We start from the raw sequence: 22,579 nt of genomic DNA on the forward strand, positions 1-22,579 counted from the left end.
CTCAAAGGAAAAAGGAACCACAGGAAATGCTAATAGGCAATGTGGTATGGCTGAAAGAACAGCAGACCAGGCACGGGACGGGGTGTGTGTGTGGCGTGTCGTCCAGAGCTCCCTGAGTTCCAGTTCCAACTCTGCCACTCACCCGCAGTGGGATGCTGAACAGCCCACCCTGACTTCAGTTAGCTCATTTATAAGCACAGGGTTTGAGCAGTTTTCAAGCGGAACCCTTTTTTTCAAACAAGATTTGTCTCATGGCGGGGGTTGGGGGGGGGTAAAAATGGCAGGAAAAAAACTGAAACATCATCCAAGTAAATGGCACCAACAACATAAAAGCAACAATGGCAGTCACAATGCTCATGATCTTGAAACAACAAGATCTCTATAAGAATTCTAAATTATCCCAAGGAAAGCGCCTAGATAAGTTGAAAATCCAGAGCTACAAGATGGGCTATAACATGACTTCATAAGCAAGAGACTTGTGGTCTCCCCATCAGGATGAGATGGGACAAGGTCACCGCTGGTAAAGTCCTCAGGCAGAAGGGAAACCCAGGAAGCAGACACATTACAAAGAAAACAACAGTCAGGAACTTCACAAAGTAAACTTGATTCTTCTTCCCAAGAGGTCACCCAAGCCACTGTCCCACACAAGCCCTTAAGTTTGTTTTAAATCTCAGCATCAACAGGTGAATTCAAAGCAAGTACCTCTGGAGAGCCTATTAACTAAAGAGTGCATGTGAACACATGTCCCCACAGAAATACAAATTACTTCATTATTGCATTAAAAAATAAATGAAAGAGGTAAGGGTCAAGACTAAGATCCTCCCAAGCTTTTTAAATTACCCAGTACCCAACCTTACTGAAGCAACCGCCAAATCCTCTCGACATCACGGAGGACAGGAAATAACTTTCAAGAAAAGGGGACCCTTTCCTCTTGTTCAAGGGCTCAGTTTATATACTAACATGTTAGCAAATGTTATGTGTTGAATAGTGTCCGAAAAGTATATGTTAAAGTAAGTCCTAACCCCAGTACCTCAGAATGTGACCTGATTTGGAAATAGGGTCACAGTAGATGTAGTCAGTTAAGATGAGGTCACACTGGAGTAGGGTGGGCCCTTCATCCAGCGTGACTGGCGTCCTTACAAGAAGATGGCGACGTGTGAAGACACAGATGCATGGGGAGGACACAAAGTGACGGCAAAGCCAGAGACCAGCGTTGTGCAGCTGCAAGCCAAGGAACGCCAACAACTGCCAGCAAACAGCCAGGAGAGGCGAGGAAGGATTCTCCTTCCAGGTTTCAGAGGGAGCATGGCCCTGCCGATGCCTTGATTTCAGACTTCTAGTTTCCAGATAGCAAGACAATAAACTTCTTGTTATTTTTTTTTTTTTTTTTTTTTTTTTTTTTTTTTTTGCTGTACGCGGGCCTCTCACTGCTGTGGCCTCTCCCGTTGCGGAGCACAGGCTCCGGACACACAGGCTCCGCGGCCATGGCTCGCGGGCCCAGCCGCTCCGCGGCATGTGGGATCTTCCGGGATCGGGGCACGAACCCGTGTCCCCTGCATCGGCAGGCGGACTCTCAACCACTGCGCCACCAGGGAAGCCCAACTTCTTGTTATTTTAAGCCATCGAGCTTGTGCAAGGGCAACTAACACAGCAAACTAACCGCCTTTTCAAGAGTCCCCCCGCCCCCTGCCCGCCAGTGTTCTCAATAGCTATAAAGCCAGGTGTTAGAGCAGGGCAGAGGGGCTCATACAGTCTAAGTAAACCTGACTTCTGTGGCTGGGAATAAAGACACTATGCAAAGAAAGAATGAGGTCCACAGAGGATCCTATTCTCCTGGTTGTAAAAGTAACAAGAAGTACTTCAAACACTAAGCACCTGACAGGAACAAAAAGATGGGCACACGTTTTTAACTCATGGACCCTGTCTGGAGGAACCACCCCAGGTGGCCTCCTTCCGGGCCCCGCTGCCCACATACCTGGTGCACACAGATGTTGCATTTGTCACAGAACACCATCTCATTGCCGTCCTCACCGTCAGGCGACTGGCAGACGTCACAGACAACGTCTTCATCATATTCAATCCCCAGGCCTTCTTCAGTCTCTATAGCATGATTCATATTATCGTAGCATCGCTGTTCAAATTCCTCCAGGACCCTTTCCATGGTGTATTCATCTAACTCAGGCATTCCTGGAGGGAAAATGCCACAAAACCATTTTAATAAACCCGTATTAATAAATATAATACTATTTATACTAATAAAAATGCACAATGAATAAATAATATTATAAACAAATCTATCCTGAGCGCCCCCAAATATGTTCTATTGGATGTCCCTCAGACCCTTCCAAGGAAGGGTCTTTAAATTCAAAGGCAGAAAGAGACTTCCACCCAACAGTTTGTTCCCTACTGAAGATGGAGTGCTTGCTGTAAAAAGATCATTCCCAAAAGGGTTCCAGGATATTAAATGCATATATTATTGTTAGACTGTCATTTCATTACAATATTATATATAACAACTAGCATGTAAGTGACTTCAAAACCATGACCACCTATTATGGTTTGGGTATTTTTTTCCAAAAAACATTCCATTCTTGCTACTTAAAATGGCGCTCTGAGAACAGATTTCACTGTGAACACTCCAATGTTTTTACCTGGTTTATCCCTCCTCACCCTCTGAATTTACTAAGTTGAGATGCATAGTTAGTCAGACACATGAAAGACGGAAACACAAGGGACGTCAAGCAAAGGAGACAGACAGCTCCTGGTGAATCAAAGAAAATGCATTCTTATGCAAGAATGGCCAAAAACAAACTTCAAGCGGTTATCATGTATGGTTACAGCTAGTGGTGGGGATAAGACTTTTATTTTCTTCCATTTGTGGACATATTCCAAACTTCCTACAATGAAAATACTCACGCAGAAAGAAAAAACAGCTTGTAAAAAATATTCAAACACATGTAACTGGCAAGAAACAACAGAAGTGTCATTAGGGCCAACAACAAATTATATGCATTATCGTAAATATAATTAACACTTCAAGTTTCTGAAAACTTGGAGAACACATTAGCACTGACACTGTGATAAGCCCTAAACACATAGTCAAAAAAGCCACCTATCATCTCAAACCTTATTTCATGACGAGGTCGTTTCTGCGTGGCCGGGAGGTTTCATCTCAATTCCTCCTACCAGTTCTGAAAACACCAGTGGCTTTGAAAATACAGTCCTATGCCCTATAATTAATTTTTACCATTAAAAAGACCAATAAAAGCTAAGACAAACGTCTTTAAGCATGCGTTCAATACATGTTATACAACTGCATCGCTTATCCTGCCAAAGTATTCAGCACTGCCTTGCAGTCTGATGAGCAAGCCCAGCACTCACCACCTAGACCATCCACCGAAGCCCCCGGTCCCTGGCCGTCTGTCCCTCTGCCTTAACACAGGACACCCAGCCAGTCCAGTGTGTACAGTTGTCTTTACAAAGTAGAATTTTATAGTCTATGAAGCTAAAACATAGTATTCAGTTCCAAGAGAGCACTGAAAACTTCTGAACAGACTCCCACCTCCTAGCCTGCTAACATCCTGGCCACTAATACCTAAAACCAAGGACCATAAGGAAGGAAATCTACTTTATCAAAATATCGGAGTAACGGCTTTCCCAGCTCAGTCCACACCATCATTCCCACTCAGAGGCTGGGGAGCAGCATGCATGGCAGCATCGGTTACATGCCAGGCCCTGTGCTAGGCTCAGGCATCCACACGAAACGAAGTCTTAGTCCTTCAGGGCTTTGAAATCCACCATGAAACACTCTGTAAATATTTACCACGTGCTAGACTGCAAATAAACGGCCTGTGCCACCACTTCCCGACCTTGACCTACAGCACAATGCTAATTAATCCTCACGTCTCTCACAGGAAGCCCAGACTTGGTCTCACTGACTTGCCATCACCACACTTCAGGCAACCCTTAGCAATCAGAAGTGGTGTGTGAGCCGAGATCCAAGTGTCATCCTGGTCGTGACACAAGGAGATGCAAGCAAACGAGGTACTCTGAGCTGTACATACACGAGAATGGCCGACTTGTAGAAAAGATCACAATGGGCAGGGCACCCAGCTAAGGTAGGGCTTCACCAAAGGAAAGCCAGGACCGATCAAGGGGTGAGAGGAGAAAGCACTCAGGTTTGGAAAAGGACTTAAGGGGAATCACTGAGGTGAAAACACGAGGGATATGTTTGGAAAAGGGTGAGCTTGGCTGGAGTGGCATTTCCTATGAGAAACTGCAGGCCACAGCTGAAGAAGGCGGCATCCGAATAGCACCGCCGGAGGAGGAAGAAACAGAACACTGGAGCAGGAAGCTGTGGACCAGACCCTTGTGTTATCTTGGGGAAGCACTGCATTTCTCTGGGCCTCAGTTCCCTTGAGGTAACTGGCGGGGTTGCGGGGTGTAGGGCAGGGCAGGAACTGGGAGCCCCGCTTTCCTGCCCGTGGAAGACACCCCTCCTCGATCCCACCTCTCTGTCCACGAGACGCACACAGACTGAGTCCCTCTCAGCACACCTGCCGCAGCTGGACACGCACACCTCCAACAAAGAGCCCGTGATTCTGAGACCGGACTGAGGCCGAGACGGAGCTGGCATCGCCCCTGAACCGCAGGCCTCATGCGCTCGCTGCTCGTCATCCGCAACCAAGCAGCAGAGACCCCGCCTCTCACCCATCTCCTTGAACTCCTCGTTGGTCAGTTCCAGCCACGCAGCGTCCATGTCGTTGAGGTCATAACGACACACGCTGTCGGCCAGCGTCCGGATGTCAACGTAGCCCAGCTCTGGAGGCTCGGAGCCTGACGAGACGATGTATTTCTTGGGCCTGATGAACATGAGGGACTTCTCTTCAGACACGACCCTGGTTAACAAGAAAACAGGCAGCCAGGTTACCCTTCCTGCCACAAGAAAGAAAGTCTGCCAGAAGGCCCCAAGCGAGCTTCCACCTCCAACCCCCATAACCTAGGTCACTGCCAGGTTCAGAGAGTTAAAACCCTAACGCCACCGCTGACAAAACAAAGCAGGAGTCGTTAAAACCCCTAAAATAGAAATAGATGCAAGTGAAAACGCTGCAGAAGTCTTCAAAATCAGCCTCGCCCACGTGGCCTCCAAGGACGCTGCCGTGCCCAGCCACCAGCTGTGACAGCAGTGTCAAGGGTTAAAGATTACATCACTTTCCACTAACCAGGCCTGCCCGCCCCTGCTGGAGGCCACCAAGCCCTGGGTTCTCAGGGACATGGAGGCAGCAAGAGCAGCCACACGGCAGGGCACACACAGCAGAAGGCCGGGAAGCCAAGGGGAGAAACCCGTCACCTCTGGTTCTAGAACTCAGGCCTTGTCCATCACTAAGCAGTCTGAGAACCAGAGAGTCCCAGCCACGGGTGGGATGCTCCCGGCACAGCTGGGGGCCCAGGGAGGAGCGCAAGTCCCCTCCGCTCCTGCACTTGCACCCTCGCCCCGGCCCCGGGAACGCCTGGAGAAGTGCTGGCCCCCACAAAACAAAGTCCGCGCAGGAAGAGGGTGAGTCACTGCTGATGGGGAGTGAGGGGCCTCGGGAGCACAACATGGCCACCGGCCCTCCACCTGCACGTCTCGGTGTGCAGGCAGCTCGCGTTAACACCCAGCTGTCCAAAGAGGCCGTCAAGGTGTTTCCGTCACCTTATGATTGCCAGGGTGGCTTTATCTACAGGACACGGAGACAGGCACAGTTAAGGGAGTTATTCGTCCTACTCGACTAAGGGCAGGGTTTCAGCTGACACTTCCATGAGCTGTGTTAGCGTTTACTCGTCTTGTGCTGGGCTCGTAACCCCTGGACTGGGGTCGCCAGTGCTGCACAGCTAGTCGGTGCTGTGCCCCAGATGCAGCCCTGAGGCAACCAGACCGTGCTTCTCCTACAGAGCCCAGTGAAACACTCCATCCACTCCACGGGCTGCAGTCTGACCTGTGGAGGCATCGGAGCGGTCATTTCAGCCTGCATCTTTATGGGGACATTTGTCACCGAGATCCCAAACACAATAATCAGACTCGACCACCGCCGGTGCCTGAGGGACAGGATGTGGATGAGGGCCAAGGGGTAAATTCAGTCCACACTCGGCAATGGTGAAAGAGGTCATTTCGCAAAGCAGGCAGGTGACTGACCACGCGGCGGCGGCAAAGGCGGCTGCCAGCCAAGCACAGAGGGCACTCAGCTCCCTCGCCCTGCGAGGAGCCTCAAGGCCAGTGGAGCCGGCCGGAGAGGACACAAGCAAACCGGCCCAGCTTCACGCTGAAGCCGGTCAGTGAAGAGCCGACCCTCAAGACCCTTAAGGAGAAAAGTGGTTAGAAGTAAATCCAGAGAAAGCCCAAGAGCAACCAGACCAAGTCCATCCTAGGACTACTCATCAACACACTCCTCCGCTAAGCTCCCCGCCCACAGGACCCTAACCTGGCAGGACTGCTCACACCCGTCCTCCCCCAGAGGTGAGGGACCACAGCAGGACCCAACCGACGGACACCTCTCTCCAGCACAGCGGCCCTCCAGAGGGGAGGGGAAACAGCTGTGCAGACATCCAAATGTCCCTCCCCCAGCCAGCCACTTCCCAGGAAGCCTTGGAATTTACCTTCCTCTCTAAGAGAGAGGCACCTTCCCAAGGTGGCTGCAATGTTAAGTTCAGAGGCCCATGGCCCTTAAAAGCACTACCTTCGGACCTGAGGTGTGTTTCTACTGCATTTCTCTTTCCCCAGAAGCCTCACTGCTGACCCAAACGCTGCTGCTCCTCTCAGGCACCCGGCTGTCGGGGCAGAAAGGCAACTGTCAGGGGAGAGGCGGCACCCCTCCCCTGGGGCACGTCTACCTGGCCACGGGCTGAGGGATGGTCCCAGGGCTCACCGGCACCTGGACCCCTTTCTCCCACTCCTGTCTCCAGGGATCTGCCAGCACATAGTACTCATCCGGGTTCAGCTGGTAGGAGTCATGCAACTTCATGGCGGTGATCAGGTCTGTCCTAAACACCTGGAAAGGGAAAGAAAGGGTCACTGACATTGGATATTTGCATTCTTATTCAGAGCGCTGGCAGCTGCAGGGTAACCATGGAGCTGCCACGTAACAAGGTCACTGTTTCAACAGAGAACCAGTCTGACCTATTACAGGAAACCCCTCGGCCTGCCACGCCCCGGGCCTCGCTCAGGGTCGGAGGTGGCAGCAGCTCACACTGCCCTCCCTCCCTCGCCAGCTCCGAGAGATGGCGACGTCTGCACCAGCTACTGCAACACAGGAACCTCGCTGCCGTCCCCGGAAAAACTTCTAAGAACTCCCAATTCACCAAGCAGGCTGCTGAAAACACATGCCTAAAAAAATCCCTGGAGGGAGATATTTCACTCAAGGGTGCCTTTCTCGTAAATGCTTAAGAAATAAAACTCCACTAACCACGTAACAACTCCAAGCCAAAACCCGGGGCCACCAGGGATCCCTCTTCTCTACTCAGACTGCCTCTCCCCACCTCCCGCCTGCCCAGGCACCCGGGCTTACAGCAAGGTGTCCGGGGAGGGCGGGTCCTGGTTGGCTAGAGCCAGGCAGAGTACAGGATGGAAACATCTGGGAAACAAGCAACAACACACCAGTGGAGGCAAGGTAGAAAATGGGTTGGTAAAGAATGTGTTTGCACACCTTCACCTGGCATAACTTCTACTAGGAAAGCAGCATTTGTGGGGAAAGGAGAGGAGGGAAGGAGGGGAGGAGACAGAGAGGAAGAAAGAAGAAAGCAAGCAAGCTACCACCCTCTCTTCACCCTGCCACAAACAGACGCACAAGACTCAGAAGTACCCCTCGGCCAAGAGGGCCCCTCAGGCCTCATCTGGGGCCAGGAGAGGAGCACCACAAAGGTGGCCCCCGCGTGCCTGCTCCTCCTGGCGGGGCGGGAAGCGGCCGGAGCCCAGTCCACTCCTGTCTCAGGGCCACACGAGGAAGCTCTGACCCTGGCATTAGCGCTGGCCCAAAGTTGTATTTGGCACCAAGTGTGCCTGCATCTGTAAGCTACACTCTCTGTTTACACAAGTCACAATGCTGAACTCTCTCTTCTTGGGACAGGGAGTTCTTTCTTGTGCTGCTAAGCACAGTTCACATTATATGCCTGCTAATAGGTCCGTATTTGTTTTTCCTGGTGGCTTTTCAGGCTGGTGATCACTTTAATGAACTTCACCATAACCAAGTCTGAGGCAGTGTCTGAATAAGAGGGCCATGTCTCCAGCCTGCCATTTTGGGCCTGACTTTCCCCCAGTTTGCCGCTCCTCATCTCTGAAGTCCCAGTAACAAGCAAGAACCTGGCTGTGCACCTCCCACAAAAGCACAAGATCAGGCCCCCCTGTGGCACTGAGCCCTGCAGCAGATGCCCATGCCCCAGGGAGCATTAACTTTGTCAGCCATGCCCTCCAGACCCCCAAAAAGTCCTTTCAAACAAAGTCACAGATCTACATGTTCAGGAAGCACATCAGTTAAAAACACATTCCAACTAAGTCTGATAAGTAATAAATAAGGGATTTTGCCCAAGAAGAAGGAAAATCAAACTGAAGCAACAAGATGAGAAAAGGCAGCCCACCATTCCTGTACTCAGAGACCTGGATGAGGATGGTCAAGGACTGAAACAGATGCCCTCAAACGGACATGAGCTCCTGAGTCCCCAGCAGGGCTCAACCTTAGCACTCCAAGTATAAAGTAATTTCGACTCAGAAAAAAAACACAACAACCCTGGAACAAAACACAGGTCAAGGACAAGACTGGCGCCACCCACACTTCCCAGTGCCGACTCTGGGAGGGGTTCTAGCTGCACCCGGGGCACTGGTGCTCTCACACAGCTATCAGCTCCCTGTTGGAGCACCCTGTATTCCTGCCCTGAAATAACAGGAGTGCAGTGTGGACATCAGAAGGGTATTGAGGGGGCTGTGGAGGGAATTAAAGAGATAAAAAAGAGCAGCAGAGTCACTCCCAATACCAGAGGAAAGGAAGGCAGCACTGCAGATTCAAAAGTACAAAGGCCTGGAATAAATCAAGGTGATAAAACGGCCGCCTTCTCATGAACATCTGATCTAATGTTTAAGTGTCCCCTGGGATGGTTTTCCACAATTCTAAAGTATATTATATACTACTTCCTCATGGAGAAAGTTATTCCACAACTAAATAATCCTACGCTCCTCAACACAGCGCCCCCGGCTTCCCCGCTACCGTCGAAGAAGTTCCTCATGGATGGTGGCCTCTGCTCAGTCGCTACAGGATGAGGCTGTCTTTGAAGTCATCCCACTATGAGGCAGTGCAAAACCAAGGGGCTGGACCGAAAACTCTCTTCCCCATAACCTGCTCACCTAAACACTGTGACAAACTAAAATGCCTTTCCTTCAATCACTTAGATCCTCAGAGCCCAGTCCAAGGTTTTCAGAAAACACAGATCTCAGGAGTGGGAGGGGCCCCTAACCAACAAAAGCCACAAAGAAACTCACCCAAAAACAATTCTGGATAGATAGATGACAGATAGGTAGATAATAACAAAATGTGAGGGAGCAGGAAAATGTAAGATGAGAAACAAATTTCAAAAGAAGGGGAGAAAACCTTAAGCATAATCCCCTAAACAAAATCCCAGAATTACATTAGGTTTTGCCAAACAAGCCACAAATTCATGACTAAAACTAACTTGAGGCTGGCAGTGACTGGCAGCAGCTGAACATGCTGACCTCCAGGCCACAGGAAAAGTTGTTGGGAGCCAGCAAAGGTGAAACAGAGAAGGAAAAAAAATAAAAATAAAAAGAATTAATAATAATAGCTAACATTTACTGAGCAGGATTTACCTTCTACATATTAACCTCTGGGTATTAACCCACTTAATTCTCATAAAAATCCTACGAGGTGAACACCTGTATTATCCCCATCTTACAGATTTGGAAACTGAGGCACAGAGAGGTTAAGTAACTTGCCCAAGAATGCACAGACTGACATCAATATCAACCAACCAGGTGTGTGTGTCAACCATATGTACTCATGCACACAGGTACGACATGCACAGTCATGCCAGCATTCAAGAAATACCTCCGAAGGCTTTCGATCTTCATGTCTGGAGCATGAACTTCTCCTGTGCTGGGATCTGGAATTCTGTGACCAAGTAGTTGACAGGCCTAAAGAAACAAATATCCGAATAGGAATAATTAAAAGTACACAAATCACTGAGGGTTTCACAGGGTTCTTTTTTTTAACCAGACTCAGCAAGGCGCCCCTCAGCACCACCCCAGGAGACGGCCCGATGCTCTGCCAGAGCTCTCCTCTCTCCCCTGGAGCTCCTCCACCCCCATTGCTCACTTAAACGCTCACTTCCCACAGCAGGCCAACAAGACCACTCCGCACACACTGTGTTCAGGGCTGCTGCATCACAGGTACAACTCACGGAGGGGAGAGGCCTTTCAAGAACACCGTGCAGGCAGAGCCTTCTTCATCCGCAAGCCTGCACTTCTTAAGAGGTTCAAAGCCTTGCACTGGTAAATATAAATCCAGAAACTTCTTTTTTAATTTTCAGTAAGTTTTTAAACACTAACATCGTTGTACTAAATCCTAAAGCCATACCCCAAAAGGTTTGACTCCACAAAAGAACTTAGCAATCCCTAAAAAAGGGAAACTCAGACCCGCCATAGACTAGGTGCTCCGGCCAAATCACCTTTAAAACTGCCTACTCCGCTTCCCCAGAGAATGCCTGTCAGCTCTCTTCTGAGCTCTGAGGACAAGATGCCCTTATCCTCTGTCGTGGGGTCTCTCCCCCGCCAAGCCATGGAAACTGGAAGCCCTACCAGGCCACCTATGTCTCTTAACCACCACCAAGTCTGAGCTCCTCTCGCACCTGAGACCCTCTGCAGAACTGGCTCCACCCTGCCTGAGACGCTCCCTCAGCCGCAGCGGCAACTCTCCTTCCTGGTGTCCCCACTCTGTGGGTCCCTGTCCTCCACGCATGAGCTCTCTCACCTTCTTGCTCCAGTGCCCTCCCCGGGGAGCGCCCATCCACGCCCACAGTCTTACCTGGCAGGCCCAGGAGACTGTAAGACCTGCGTTCCCACACTAACCTCCCTCCCCAGCACCAGGTCCATGTTCACCTTCAGATCAGACATCAGTCGAGCCCACGGCGTTCCTGAGATCAGTCAACCCAGCACAACAGCAACTGGGCTAGACATTTTACTCAAACCTGCTCTCCTATTCCTACTTTGACGCATATCACCACCATCTCTACCTGAAGTCCGAAATCAGAGAGTCATTCTAGACTCTCTGCACTCAGGACACATCCACTCCACGGCCCAACAGCTCAGAGCCCAGCTCCTCTTCTCTGCCTCTGCCACCGCCTCCTGTCTGTGGGTGCCATACTGACACCAGAGATCTGAAACAGCCCTCCTAACGACCTGTCTACCTTCCCAGTAACTTGCCTCCATGGTGAACAAACTGTACCATTTCCCAGAAATTAACAACTCCCCGCCCCAAATAAAAGCTAAAAACTGAGGGAACTGCCATTCTACCAGTAAAATCACTTGCCACTCAGAACAGGAAACCCTTATCTCCACAGATTCCAGAGACAAGGGACACAGAATCAAAGTATCCTTAAGACCTTGGGGGCATTAAGAAGTAGGTTCTGCCTATAAGCCTATCATCAGATTTGCAATGACAGAGACTAAAGGGGATTGCCAAGCTTCCCTCTGACAGGGAAGGGCACTACCCTTGATGGCCAGTCCTGAGGCTTGTTTACTGGGTCAACTGACTGTCTGCTGCTAGGCCAGCAGAATTAGATTTCCTATTGGTGACCCTACTGCGCTGTTCAGTAACAGTTTCGAAAATTCTTCTTTAAAAAACAATCCTAAGTATATCTCTTTAGACTCCTAGATGAACAAGAATAAAGTTCACACCCACACTGAAAGAAATATTCTGGGCGCACTGGGGTGAGCCTGACTTGTAGGAAGTTCTGAATCTGGTCATCATTGGAAAAAGGAAGACAGAAGCCAAATTAGGAACCTGGTGAGGAAGGCAGCCAGGCAGCTCATGTCTCCAGACAGGCCTCTCTTCCACCGTCCGGTCCTGCAGGCCATCGTCTGGCCAGCCCACAGGCGGAAAGAAGAGACGGGGAAAAGCACAAGACAACTGCAGACGGGACGGCCCCGGGCCTCAGGGAGGGCAAAGAGGTGCAGGGCAGACAGGGATGCCCCCTTTACTGTGCATCACTATGTACAGGGTTATAAATGACAAGAAATTTTAAACCATTCCATTGCTGTACTTCAATAACTAACATGGGGTCAGGGGGACACAAACGCTTATGTCAAACACTTTCAGAGTTAAAGCAGCAACAACAAATTCATGCATTCTTAAGTTTTATGACCCTCTTTTGCCCTTTTGGGGATCTGTCAGGATCCCTCCAGGGTAGTTTCCAAGGTTGCCAGGAAGCTTGCAGCTTTGCTGGCATAGGACACATCCAAGTAATGGCAATCATTTAGAAACTTTTTCCAGGGCTGCTTTTATATTCTTGAAAAATGTTGCCTGCTTTTAAAAACAGATATTCAAAAATGCTACAAATTTGGTATCTGATTCTATTACCCAAGAGAAATTCTGGTCCACCCAGAAAGTCTGTTCCTCTTCCTTTAATTTGCCTAATGCAAAAAGAGGAAGAGAAAAATTAATCTTATTAAACTCACTTTGCAGAAAGGGAAAGACTGGGGGGAAAGCTAAGTTTAAATTATCACTGACATAAGGAATGTTCTTAGCTTATTTATAGAACCACCCAAGCATCCACCGACAGAGTGAATGAATAAACAAACAGTGGCATATCCACACCATGGAAAACTACCCAGCAATAAAAAAGAACGAGCTGTTGATACACACAACACAGATGAATGTAGGAATAATTATGTGGAGTGAAAAGATAAAAAGAGTATGTATTGTATTATTCCATTTATATAAAACTCTGGAAAATATAAACTAATCTATAGTGACAGAGAGTAGATCAGAGGTTGACTGGGGAAAGTGGGGAGAGAAGGATTATCATGAGCTTTATGATTTCATGGGTGTAAACATGTCAAAATGTATCAAAGTGTACAACTTTAAATGTGTGCAGAAAATAATTGATCTTCTACCATCCATTAACAGTAAGGGAAAAGAAAATGCTCCGTTTTATCCTATACATTAACATTAAAGTTAACATTAACAGTAAAGGAAAAGAAAATGCTCCGTTCTACCCTACACAGGTGGTTTGTGTAAAACTTAGACTTTGCTGCTGAACAGTGAGAAACTGGATCCTCCCACGTCCAGCAGCAGACAGTTGTTGATGGTGATTTCCTCCTTCTAATTCACTTTAAAACTGTGTAATAACTATTTACAACATACAGTATACCTAAGTCAGTGCTGTGCACACAGCAGATCCTCAATTTTTTAAAAAAAAAGTCTTTAAGTGAACAAAAACACAGCGTCGTTGTTTGGGACTGTAACTCAAGAGCCGAAGGTGGCTCTGTTTCACCTATTAGAAGACATGCTTTTGAGCTCGAGGAAGATGAGGCCATGGAAAACAAAGCACTAATGCCTTTAAAGACAGCATGGCGGGGGCACTGCTTCCTGACTGGAACACACCTCCATCTACAAACAGATCCACGGCAAGTCCACAGGAGACTCCAAGCAAGTGCCTTGACGTTCCTACGCCAGTTCTCCTCCCTCATCCATGTTCCCTCTGGATACTTCCCAGAATATTATCCAAGCAAAAATAATTTGCACCCATTTTAATTTTAAAAAGTTATGTCACAGAACTTTTTTTTTGAAAGTATGTTGGAGGAAAAAAAATTTTAAACCAGTAATTAGAGTATTTCAAACACCAAAAGGACTGGGAGATTCTGATTTACACTATAGTAAAACACTGGCCACTTGTTAGTTCTTAAAAACCACATGCTAAGATTATGCTGGGTTGGTGCTGCATTTTGTTGTTTTCAGAATGCTAACGTTTAATGACAAGCTAAATTAAGAATATGGCAAGTGGGGCTTCCCTGGTGGCGCAGTGGTTGGGAGTCCGCCTGCCGATGCAGGGGACACGGGTTCGTGCCCCGGTCCGGGAGGATCCCACATGCCACAGAACGGCTGGGCCCGTGAGCCATGGCCGCTGAGCCTGCGCATCCGGAGCCTGTGCTCCGCAACGGGAGAGGCCGCAGTGGTGAGAGGCCCGTGTACCGTTAAAAAAAAAAAAAAAAAAAAAAGAATATGGCAAGCAAAATTTTGTTTTATTTTCTCGTTGCTTTCAGGAGAAGTTAGGAACTCTAAAAATTTGGCAATAATATCTAAAATTATTTTATTGCCCACACACAAGATATTACTACCTAAAGTTAAGTCCGCTCTAGTGACAAATGTACGTGACTTTTAAATTCTTGACATATATGCTGTTTGAGTATCAACAATTAATATCCATGAAACACTGAGAAGAATTAACAGAAAATAAACCCTTGCTTTGTTTTACTATCCCCAACTTCCCTTAAAACAGAAATGTGGGGGGAATAATAAAAGTTATAGAAGGCTCACAGGTCACAGCATCATGAGCGTGGATCCTGTGTGTGCACTGCATTACGAACCCTGCTTTCTGGTGCTATTATGCATTTATCTCGAACACTCTCCTTTGAAATATTAAAAATAGTCATGCTGTCTTGCCCTAGATCTAAAATAAGGAAAAACCCTCAAGAGTAAATCTAATACATATTGCACACACCTCCGACATTTGGTAGTTCGTGTGTGTTAAGCCTCCCAGGTGGTGCAGCGCATGAAAGGTTCAGAAATGAGAATGAATGGCAGCCTGGGTGGCTGCTTACATCACCACAAATGCAAACTACAAAAGAACCTCACCACTGACCAAATGGCGAATCTCCTGTGTCTCAGACCCCGCTTCTAGATGCTAAACACTACTCTCGTGTCTTCAGGAGTGTTAAACCAGCGTAACAAAGGAAGGTGCTCAGGACCAGCAAGGGTGGAACCCTGCAGGCCAGCTGGTGTCACCACAACAGAGAAGACTGGAGAGAGCAAGGCAAGGCCAGCCCTGTGCCAGTAAAGTGGTGCTCTGGAAAGCCCTATCTGCAAGAAGAAAACACATGTAATGTAGTTCTATTTGCTTGAACTGCATGATAGAAGACAAGCCTCTCACACCACTGCTGTTTCCATCAGGGTCTGACCCCATGTCTCCCACAGCCCAGCCCTTCCATCCCAGCATGGCTTAGCTCTAACCGTCCAACTCACTTCCACCTTCCAAAAAACAAAGCTTAATAGGGTACATTAAGAGAACTGGCCCAGGAATGTTTCAACATACTTGGGCCTTTGACCAACTGACACAATGTTTCATGGTCACCCAGCCCTTCTGTTAAGTCCAAGGCCACAGACCAGATCATGCTGTGCTAGTTAATCCTCAAGCCCAAGATGATGCTCTGCCCATCAATGTCAAGGACAAGCCACAAGTCGGGTTTGAAAAGGGGTAAAGCCATCTCCATGTGCCTGGAGGAGACACGGGTACAGCCCACATTCTGCAGTACTTGAGCCAAAAATTCCACATTTCAAGAATTCCTACACAACTCTGCTGTGTCACAAGATGCAACTGATGGGGGGAAAGGAGCAAATTAAAGGTACAGTCAAACAGGAAGAGAAGTGGATGCAGAGATAACTTTTATGCAAAAGAGAAACCACCAAAGACTTGCCATGAAGGAAACCAAGCACAGCCAAACCAAAAAAATGACAGCAAGTTATTTAAAAATGTAACATAAAGGTTCCAAAGCAGAAAGTATGTTTCATCCACTAAAAATTCTGGTCTTTCTTCATTTTTTATCTGTAAGCTGGAGAGAGCCCAGAAAAACAAAAGTCCTCACAAATCTTCATGTTTGCCACTCATCGACCTGTATTACTAAGTGCAGAATTAGTAGGTTTGAATTTTACTCAGCTATTCTCTGTGCCTTCGTTATCACCAGTGATGGAGCAGAAGCTGGCTGGATAACTGAAGAAGACAGAAGTGTTTCAGGGTCAGCGCAGGTGTGAAAACCGGGAGACCAGGCAGGGCCCTCACAAGGTGCCTGGCCCCAGACCCCTCGCCACACGCCAGGCCTTCCCACAGGGAGGTCAACACAGCCCTGAAATTTAGGGCATTAGGCAGGTGAAAATGGTTCCCAGACCCAATTCCAACACGTGCTTGTGGAAGCTTCCCCACACCAACAAGCAACTGTCAGACGCCAGCAGCGTGTCCAAGAATTCAACTCAATTCTGACTCGGAGACAGAATTAGATTCCAGACTCAGCCCCATGAGACCAACTTCCACTTCAGATGCCAGTTGCCAAGCCCAGGTTATTACCTGTGCTTCTGACTGGCAGGGGTTCCCATAAGCCCCTCTCCTCGGGTTCAAGTACTTTGTTAGAGCGGCTCACAGAACTCAGAGAAACATGTTACTTACTAGATCACCAACTTATTCTAAGAGGATATTGAAGGATATGAGCCAACAGCCAAATGAAGAGATACGTAGGACAAGGCATGGGGAAAGGGCACAGAGCTTCCATGCCCTCTCAGCGTGCACCATTCTCTCCCAGTCACCACACGCTCGCCATCTGGAAGCTCTCCGAACTCTGTCCTTTTGGGTTTTTATGGAGGCTTCATTACCGAGGCATGATTGATAAAATTACTGGCCAATGATGACCGATTCAACCTCCAGCTCCTCCCTCCTCCCTGCAGGCTGGATGGAAACACCAAAAATAGCTGGTGGACCCACCGCCACATTTGCCAAAACCCCTAACACAGAGGACCATGGACTGGGAAGCAGGAAATAAAGTGCTTGTTTCCCCAAGCCACACCCTGGCACAATGCATAACTTCAGAGACTGGCTGAGCCACCCAGTCCCAGGAGCCCAGCAATTACAGACACAGCCTGCAAACACCCCAGTGCTACTTCATCCAACTGCCAAGGCTGGCAGTCCAGGGCACCTGGAGAAAAGCTTCAACAACTATGACTGCAGCTGGATGAGGGCTTGCACTGGCACAGAAAATGCCCGTCCATCCCCAACTGTAAATACCACACCGGTACTCCCCTGGACCAGGCCAGAAATCAAAGCAAAGGGCTCCAGCCCAGGAGGCCAGCGGGGCCTAGCCGTGACTGTGGCTGGTGCTGGGGCCCCAAGCTGACGTCCGCATCTGCCTCTTCTCCACTTTGACATGCTCTGCGTTGGGCCGGGAGCTGCAGCCAAACTTCTGTCGGGACTGCAGGCTGGAAAGGCTGGGGAGAGGCCACTGCACAGACCGCCCATCTCACAAGCAGGGCTGCCAAGTACTCAGACTCGGATAAGGGCAGGCTCAGCTCTGTGCACCTGACTGCAGGGGCAGAAGGCACCTACTCACACCCACCATGTGCCTACACAAGAGGATGAGCTCCAGTGCAAAGAGGCAGGCTGGTGGCAGAAGCCCACACTGGGTAGCAGCTGCCCTCAGAAAGGGTAGAAAGTGTGCTCCGTGCTGCAGATAATGTACGTGTGTTCATACGGCTTGGCATTCTAGGGGTCGTAATGAGAGCTGTTTACCACGACCATCATCCGCCATAATGACCAAATCATCAGGCCTGGACAGACAGCACAGCCATGAAGTGTCACCACTTGCTTTACACTGAATCAACTATACGACACAGGCCAGCCTGCCTCCCTTCCACTGGCAGCTATCATCCTCATCCTCTACCACCACCACTCTATTTCCACGTGTAGCCTAGTGTAGAACAAAACACAGGTTGTGCCCTATAAGTATTTACCTTGGTCCTCCATCCCTGCCTTCTTCAGGGGGGCCAGCACAGACATAGCATATTAGCTGGAGGACAAAAAAGGCCCATTACCAGTAAGGTGACCTGATGGATCGACTTTCAGTGGGGACTTTGGGTACTCTCTTCCCCTAGAGTTCTGGGTGGAAATATAGGTTTAGATGAAGCATTTGGTCTTCTAGGGCTGTTATGGGCTGAACTGTGTCCCCCAAAATTTCATATGTTGAAGCCTAACCCCCCCAATACCTCAGAATGTGACTGTATTTGGACATAAAGCCTTTAAATTGGCATTTAAATTAAAATGATTGGCCCTAATCCGATGTCACTGGATTACAGGAGCACATTTAGACACACACACAGACATCAAGAATGCACACCCTCTAGTCCAGAAAGGGGAAGAGTCTAAGTCTGAGAGGACATTCCAGGAGAGCCTTTTCTAACCCAGCTCTCCCAAAGTGGGTATGAGGCGGTGCTGAGAGTCAACAGAGTGAGCGAGGACCGGCTCCCCAACCAAAGTCAGAGGGAAACAGGACTCTTAGCCTTTTACCAGGCACCGTTAGTACACGGACATAATTCACGAACCCCTCTTCTGATTAATTCTGAACTTAAAAAGCAAGTTTTTCTTTTTTTTTAATTGCTGCAGGACAAACTGTGTACATGAGCTAACAGCAAGCGTTTATTGAGTGCTTATAACTCCAGAGGACACTTTGACAGGCACCACAGGGGGCAGAAAAGAAATACCTAAGCATGTTTTTGCCTCAAGGAGTAAAAAGCCTAAGTAAATAGAGAAAACAGGTAGTGAGGGCTGTGAATAGATAAGCGCTAAGAAGTTCAGGGTTCCCGAAGGCTCCCACAGACGGGTACAGCCCCCTTAATTCAGCTCCCTGAAACAGAAGGAACGCCGCTCTCTGGAGCGCTTACCCAGCTCACTCTTCCCTCAGGCCAAACTTAGCTCCCACCATCTGTCCCAAGAGCTCCCAGCCCTTCACCTTGCGGTCTCAGCTTACTTCGCAGGTACCCCAACACCCAACACCCTCCCATCACCACCAGTTCTCTTTCCCACCGCTCCATGCCTGCACCCAACGCTCCAGTCAAACCGCTGTGTTTGAGTTCTTCTGTTTTTCATGTTTCCGGCGGCTGTCGGTGTGGCCACCTACAGCAAACCTTTGCTTTCTAATTTGCCGCTTTTAATCTGCCGAAAACTTGGAGCGCGGAAAAAGAGCCCTGTTTGCCTAAAACGATTTCATCCTTCAGGACCTGCCCAACTTTTATCTCCTCTGTAGGTTTCCCTTGCCCTCCCCTCCAGAGTTTGTGTCTACATATATACATTTCCACAGTGCATCAAAAAGGCATCTCCGACTGTCCTGGTGACTTTCCATGGGAGCTCAATCTTATATATGCCAAAGAGAGTTCCTTGAAAGCAGGCCCAATACTCTTCCCGTCACTCAGCAGAGCAAGCATTCTTTCAAGGTTTCCCAAATTTGATCTGTCATATAAAACATAAGATAACGGGCCAGAGCTCAGGCACTGTGCTAGGTACAAAGTTTCCTTGTTATCTGAAGGGAGCTCTTCCCCGGATCGTCTGTTAGCTTCCCAATACACAGACGCTGTGTGACATTTATTTTGCCTGCCTGGAAGCCAACTAACTTCTGGTTCTCAGCTGCACTGTGAAAATATGAGGATGCCAGAGAGCTGAGATGCATACAGTAGTATTATTAAATACAGGCATGTTCAAATCCACTGAAGACCGCTGACTCGTGTACTTAATATTTTCACATCACACTAGGCAGTCCTCAATCTCCCTTTGTATCGGGGTTGGACTAGTTAATAATTAACTGACTTCGATTAAGTTCCCTTTTCATAAAGAGCAACTGTGAAGTGCTGTAAATGCTGTTTAGGAAAAACAGACACACCAGTGACTCTTGAAACTGGATTATTCATCTCTGGAAAACAAGCAGGAAGCCTGAGGAATGCCTGCCTGCAGTCAACCTTACCCAGAAAGACTTGGTCACAGACCCGCAGTGTCACACTCAGATGTGCTTCTCAGGCCTTGGCTCTTCTCTGGCCTCCCTGATATTCGAAGGGCCTCAGCTATTTAAAGCATTACATTAAAGAACCATGTTTTTACACTGACCCAAACCCTGGCAGGTTCCAAGAACAACAAAGCAGGACTTACTGCCATTGTCGTCAGAATCCTCACTGCTGCTGGGAAGGCGACCTCGTTTCATGATCTCCCCGGGAAACAGCAGGCAGCCTGCAAGGCAATGAGACAGCACTTAACCCAAGATGATAATACACAATCATCAAGTTGTGCTTCAGATGGCAGCCCAGGATTTACAGCACACAAGAGCAAACAATCGGCTTTAAGTAGCATTTGAATTATAAGCACTAAAAAGACCAAAGATACATAATTAGGTGCAATTATTAACAGAACAGGTTCAGAAAGGAGGGGGAGGGGTGGAGAAATCACACATCAGCAGGTCTCCCAAAGGTGTCAGGCCTTCTCTCTCATTCCTGTGACATTATCACTACAACTACTCCAGAAGTCTCTCTAGCTGACCGGCAGCAAGCCCTGCAGGGAAAAGCCCATGGCAATGAGCACACTGCCTCCTCACCACAGACAGATTCGTATGTATTTTACGCGTGTGTGTATGCGTGGGGCTGGGGCTGTGCCGGAATGTGTGAATATTTACACTGCGCTGGGCATGATTCTGCTTCTCAGGCAAATTTTGCTAAAAGAAGTCTAAAAGCTGAGTACCTGGAGTCCTAGGAACAAAACCAATGGGACAACTGGGAATGCAAACGTATCCTCTAGTCATCTCCAACCCCTCAGTGATTCACTCCGATCCAGACCCCTCCCCTTTACTCATTAGGAAACTCAGGCCAAAAAAAGGCTTAAGCAGCCACTTACCCAAGGTCACATTGTGAGTAGGGAACTTCTAATTCCAAATCCAATTTCACTACCCTTCACCCCAACTCCTTACAGGCCTCGTCCAACCTAACTCAGCCAAACTAAGAAAGCAGTTTGTGCAGACACCCAGCCCACCTTGCCAACTCCTGCCAGGTGGTGACAGGCCTCCAGCACCACAGAAGAGAGAAAGACTGCATTTAGGAAAGAGGGCAGTGCACCGAGATTGAATGGCCAGTCACTGAACTTACACAGATGAACTCGAGGTTATATTCACAAAGGGCAGCTTTCTAAACAAATCCGAAAAGCTTTTCCAAACTAAAATTACTGATCACCTCGACATCTTTAGGGCCCTGATCTTACTGCCAGATCAGTGACTCCCAATGAGGGAGGAGGGCTTTCCAAGTCAAAGTATGGTTGGTCATCCATTCCCTACCCATCCAGCCCCTCAAGAAAGTATATCCCAACCTCTCCCTCATTGGGAATCACAGCATTACAATGTGATGAGCTTCTAAGAGTGGGGCACACAGGAATGGTGTGGGAAAACAATGTGGAGAACCACTGTGCTCGAAACAAGACAGAAACTGTTCTACAACAAGTCGGAAATTAAAAACCCAAAGGTCCACTCTAAGTGGAGCAGAAAAGAGCAGAAAGCACACCATTTTGCAGTCTGCTCACACCTACAAAACAGACCTGTATGATTCTCTCAAATATTCAGGCTCCTAATCTCTATTTTATATTTTCTTTCTGAGACACTCACCAGTTAAAGTTTGTGTGTTTTTACCAAATGATTCTTCCAAAACCATTAAAAGAACTTCTACAAGGAAGCCAGGACGTGAGTCCTGACCCGAGTCATGGGCGGGGTCACAGTCCTAAAGTCCACCCTCACTGCCCCTCCCCGGCTTTTCTGCAGAGCCCCGTTCACCCAGCAACCTACAACTCTGGCCTGGGGCAGGCCCATCCCAGAAAAACTTCCGCAGACAACACACTCCTGTGGCCCCCTCCCCTCTTGAAACGATTATCTTCCCCGCCCTGTCACCATGTGCCAAAATACCAACTGCTGACAGCTGAACCCTCCTCCAGCCTCCTAGAAGGCACCCCTGCTCCCGCTCCGGACCTGTCAGAAGGCACAAGGAGGGGACGGAAAGGCGAAGACCACTCGTTCCCAGCAACAGCTTCAGCCTCAGCTCCCTAGGGCCTACATTACAAGGGAGCTTTAAAAGAAGAAAAAAAGAAAAGGAGAGTGCTACCGAAAGAGGAATTCCTTAAAATTAACAGCGTGAAGCATCAGGGCAAGAAGAATGCAGTTCCCACCTCAGGAGCGGGTGTAAGAACTGTGAGAAAGAGTAAGAGGCTGAGAAAGCGCACAAACGCTCCCCAGCTAGAAACAAGGAAACAAACGCTGGTCACAGCTTCGTTGATTTGGACAACTAACATTTACCTAAAGAGAAGAGTTTGGAAAACTGAGAATCTTTTAAAATCAAAATGTTTTCCTGCTAGCTTTCATACACAGTTTCCCAGAGAAAGCACGCGCTTCAGTCACTGTATGCAGAATGCAAGCATTGACCAAAATAGAATGATGTTCCTAAACACACATATATACTCTCATGCAAAACTATGCAAGGAAAAGAAGAGTAAAAATAGTATTTTTGTTTTAATAAATTCCGTTTTCACCAGCCCTAAAAGATCTTGAGTAAAGAAGGTTGAGAATGCTGTGCTGTACTTCTCCAGGGAACCTGGTACAGCAACAGGGTGAGTGCACGCCAGAATCGCCTCCTCTGTGGCTCTAACGTACTTAATCCTTGACATCAGCCTGATGTATCTCACCTGGGGTTACTTACTCCATCAAGAAATC

At 48.4% G+C, this 22,579-nt stretch overlaps 1 protein-coding gene across 7 annotated transcripts in view; it reads right to left on the bottom strand.

The window, feature by feature from the left end:
• Window positions 1-22,579, bottom strand: part of JADE1 (jade family PHD finger 1) — a 56,957-nt gene that overhangs the window by 19,870 nt on the left and 14,508 nt on the right. For 6 of the 7 annotated variants that reach the window (XM_082611539.1, XM_082611537.1, XM_082611535.1 and 3 more), the window contains exons 2-6: window positions 19,993-20,070; window positions 10,089-10,174; window positions 6,871-7,028; window positions 4,711-4,898; window positions 1,976-2,187 (exon numbers count right to left, since the gene is read on the bottom strand). In XM_082611539.1, the coding sequence (XP_082467665.1) occupies window positions 1,976-2,187; window positions 4,711-4,898; window positions 6,871-7,028; window positions 10,089-10,174; window positions 19,993-20,044 (696 nt within the window). In that variant the 5' untranslated portion in view covers window positions 20,045-20,070. Of the gene's footprint in view, window positions 1-1,975; window positions 2,188-4,710; window positions 4,899-6,870; window positions 7,029-10,088; window positions 10,175-19,810; window positions 19,908-19,992; window positions 20,071-22,579 lie in introns of those variants that run through there. The other variant, XM_082611538.1, reaches the window with a different exon arrangement.

The sequence above is a fragment of the Mesoplodon mirus genome (genome assembly GCF_964341445.2).
Source record: "Mesoplodon mirus genome assembly, chromosome: 2".
NCBI lineage: Eukaryota > Metazoa > Chordata > Mammalia > Artiodactyla > Ziphiidae > Mesoplodon > Mesoplodon mirus.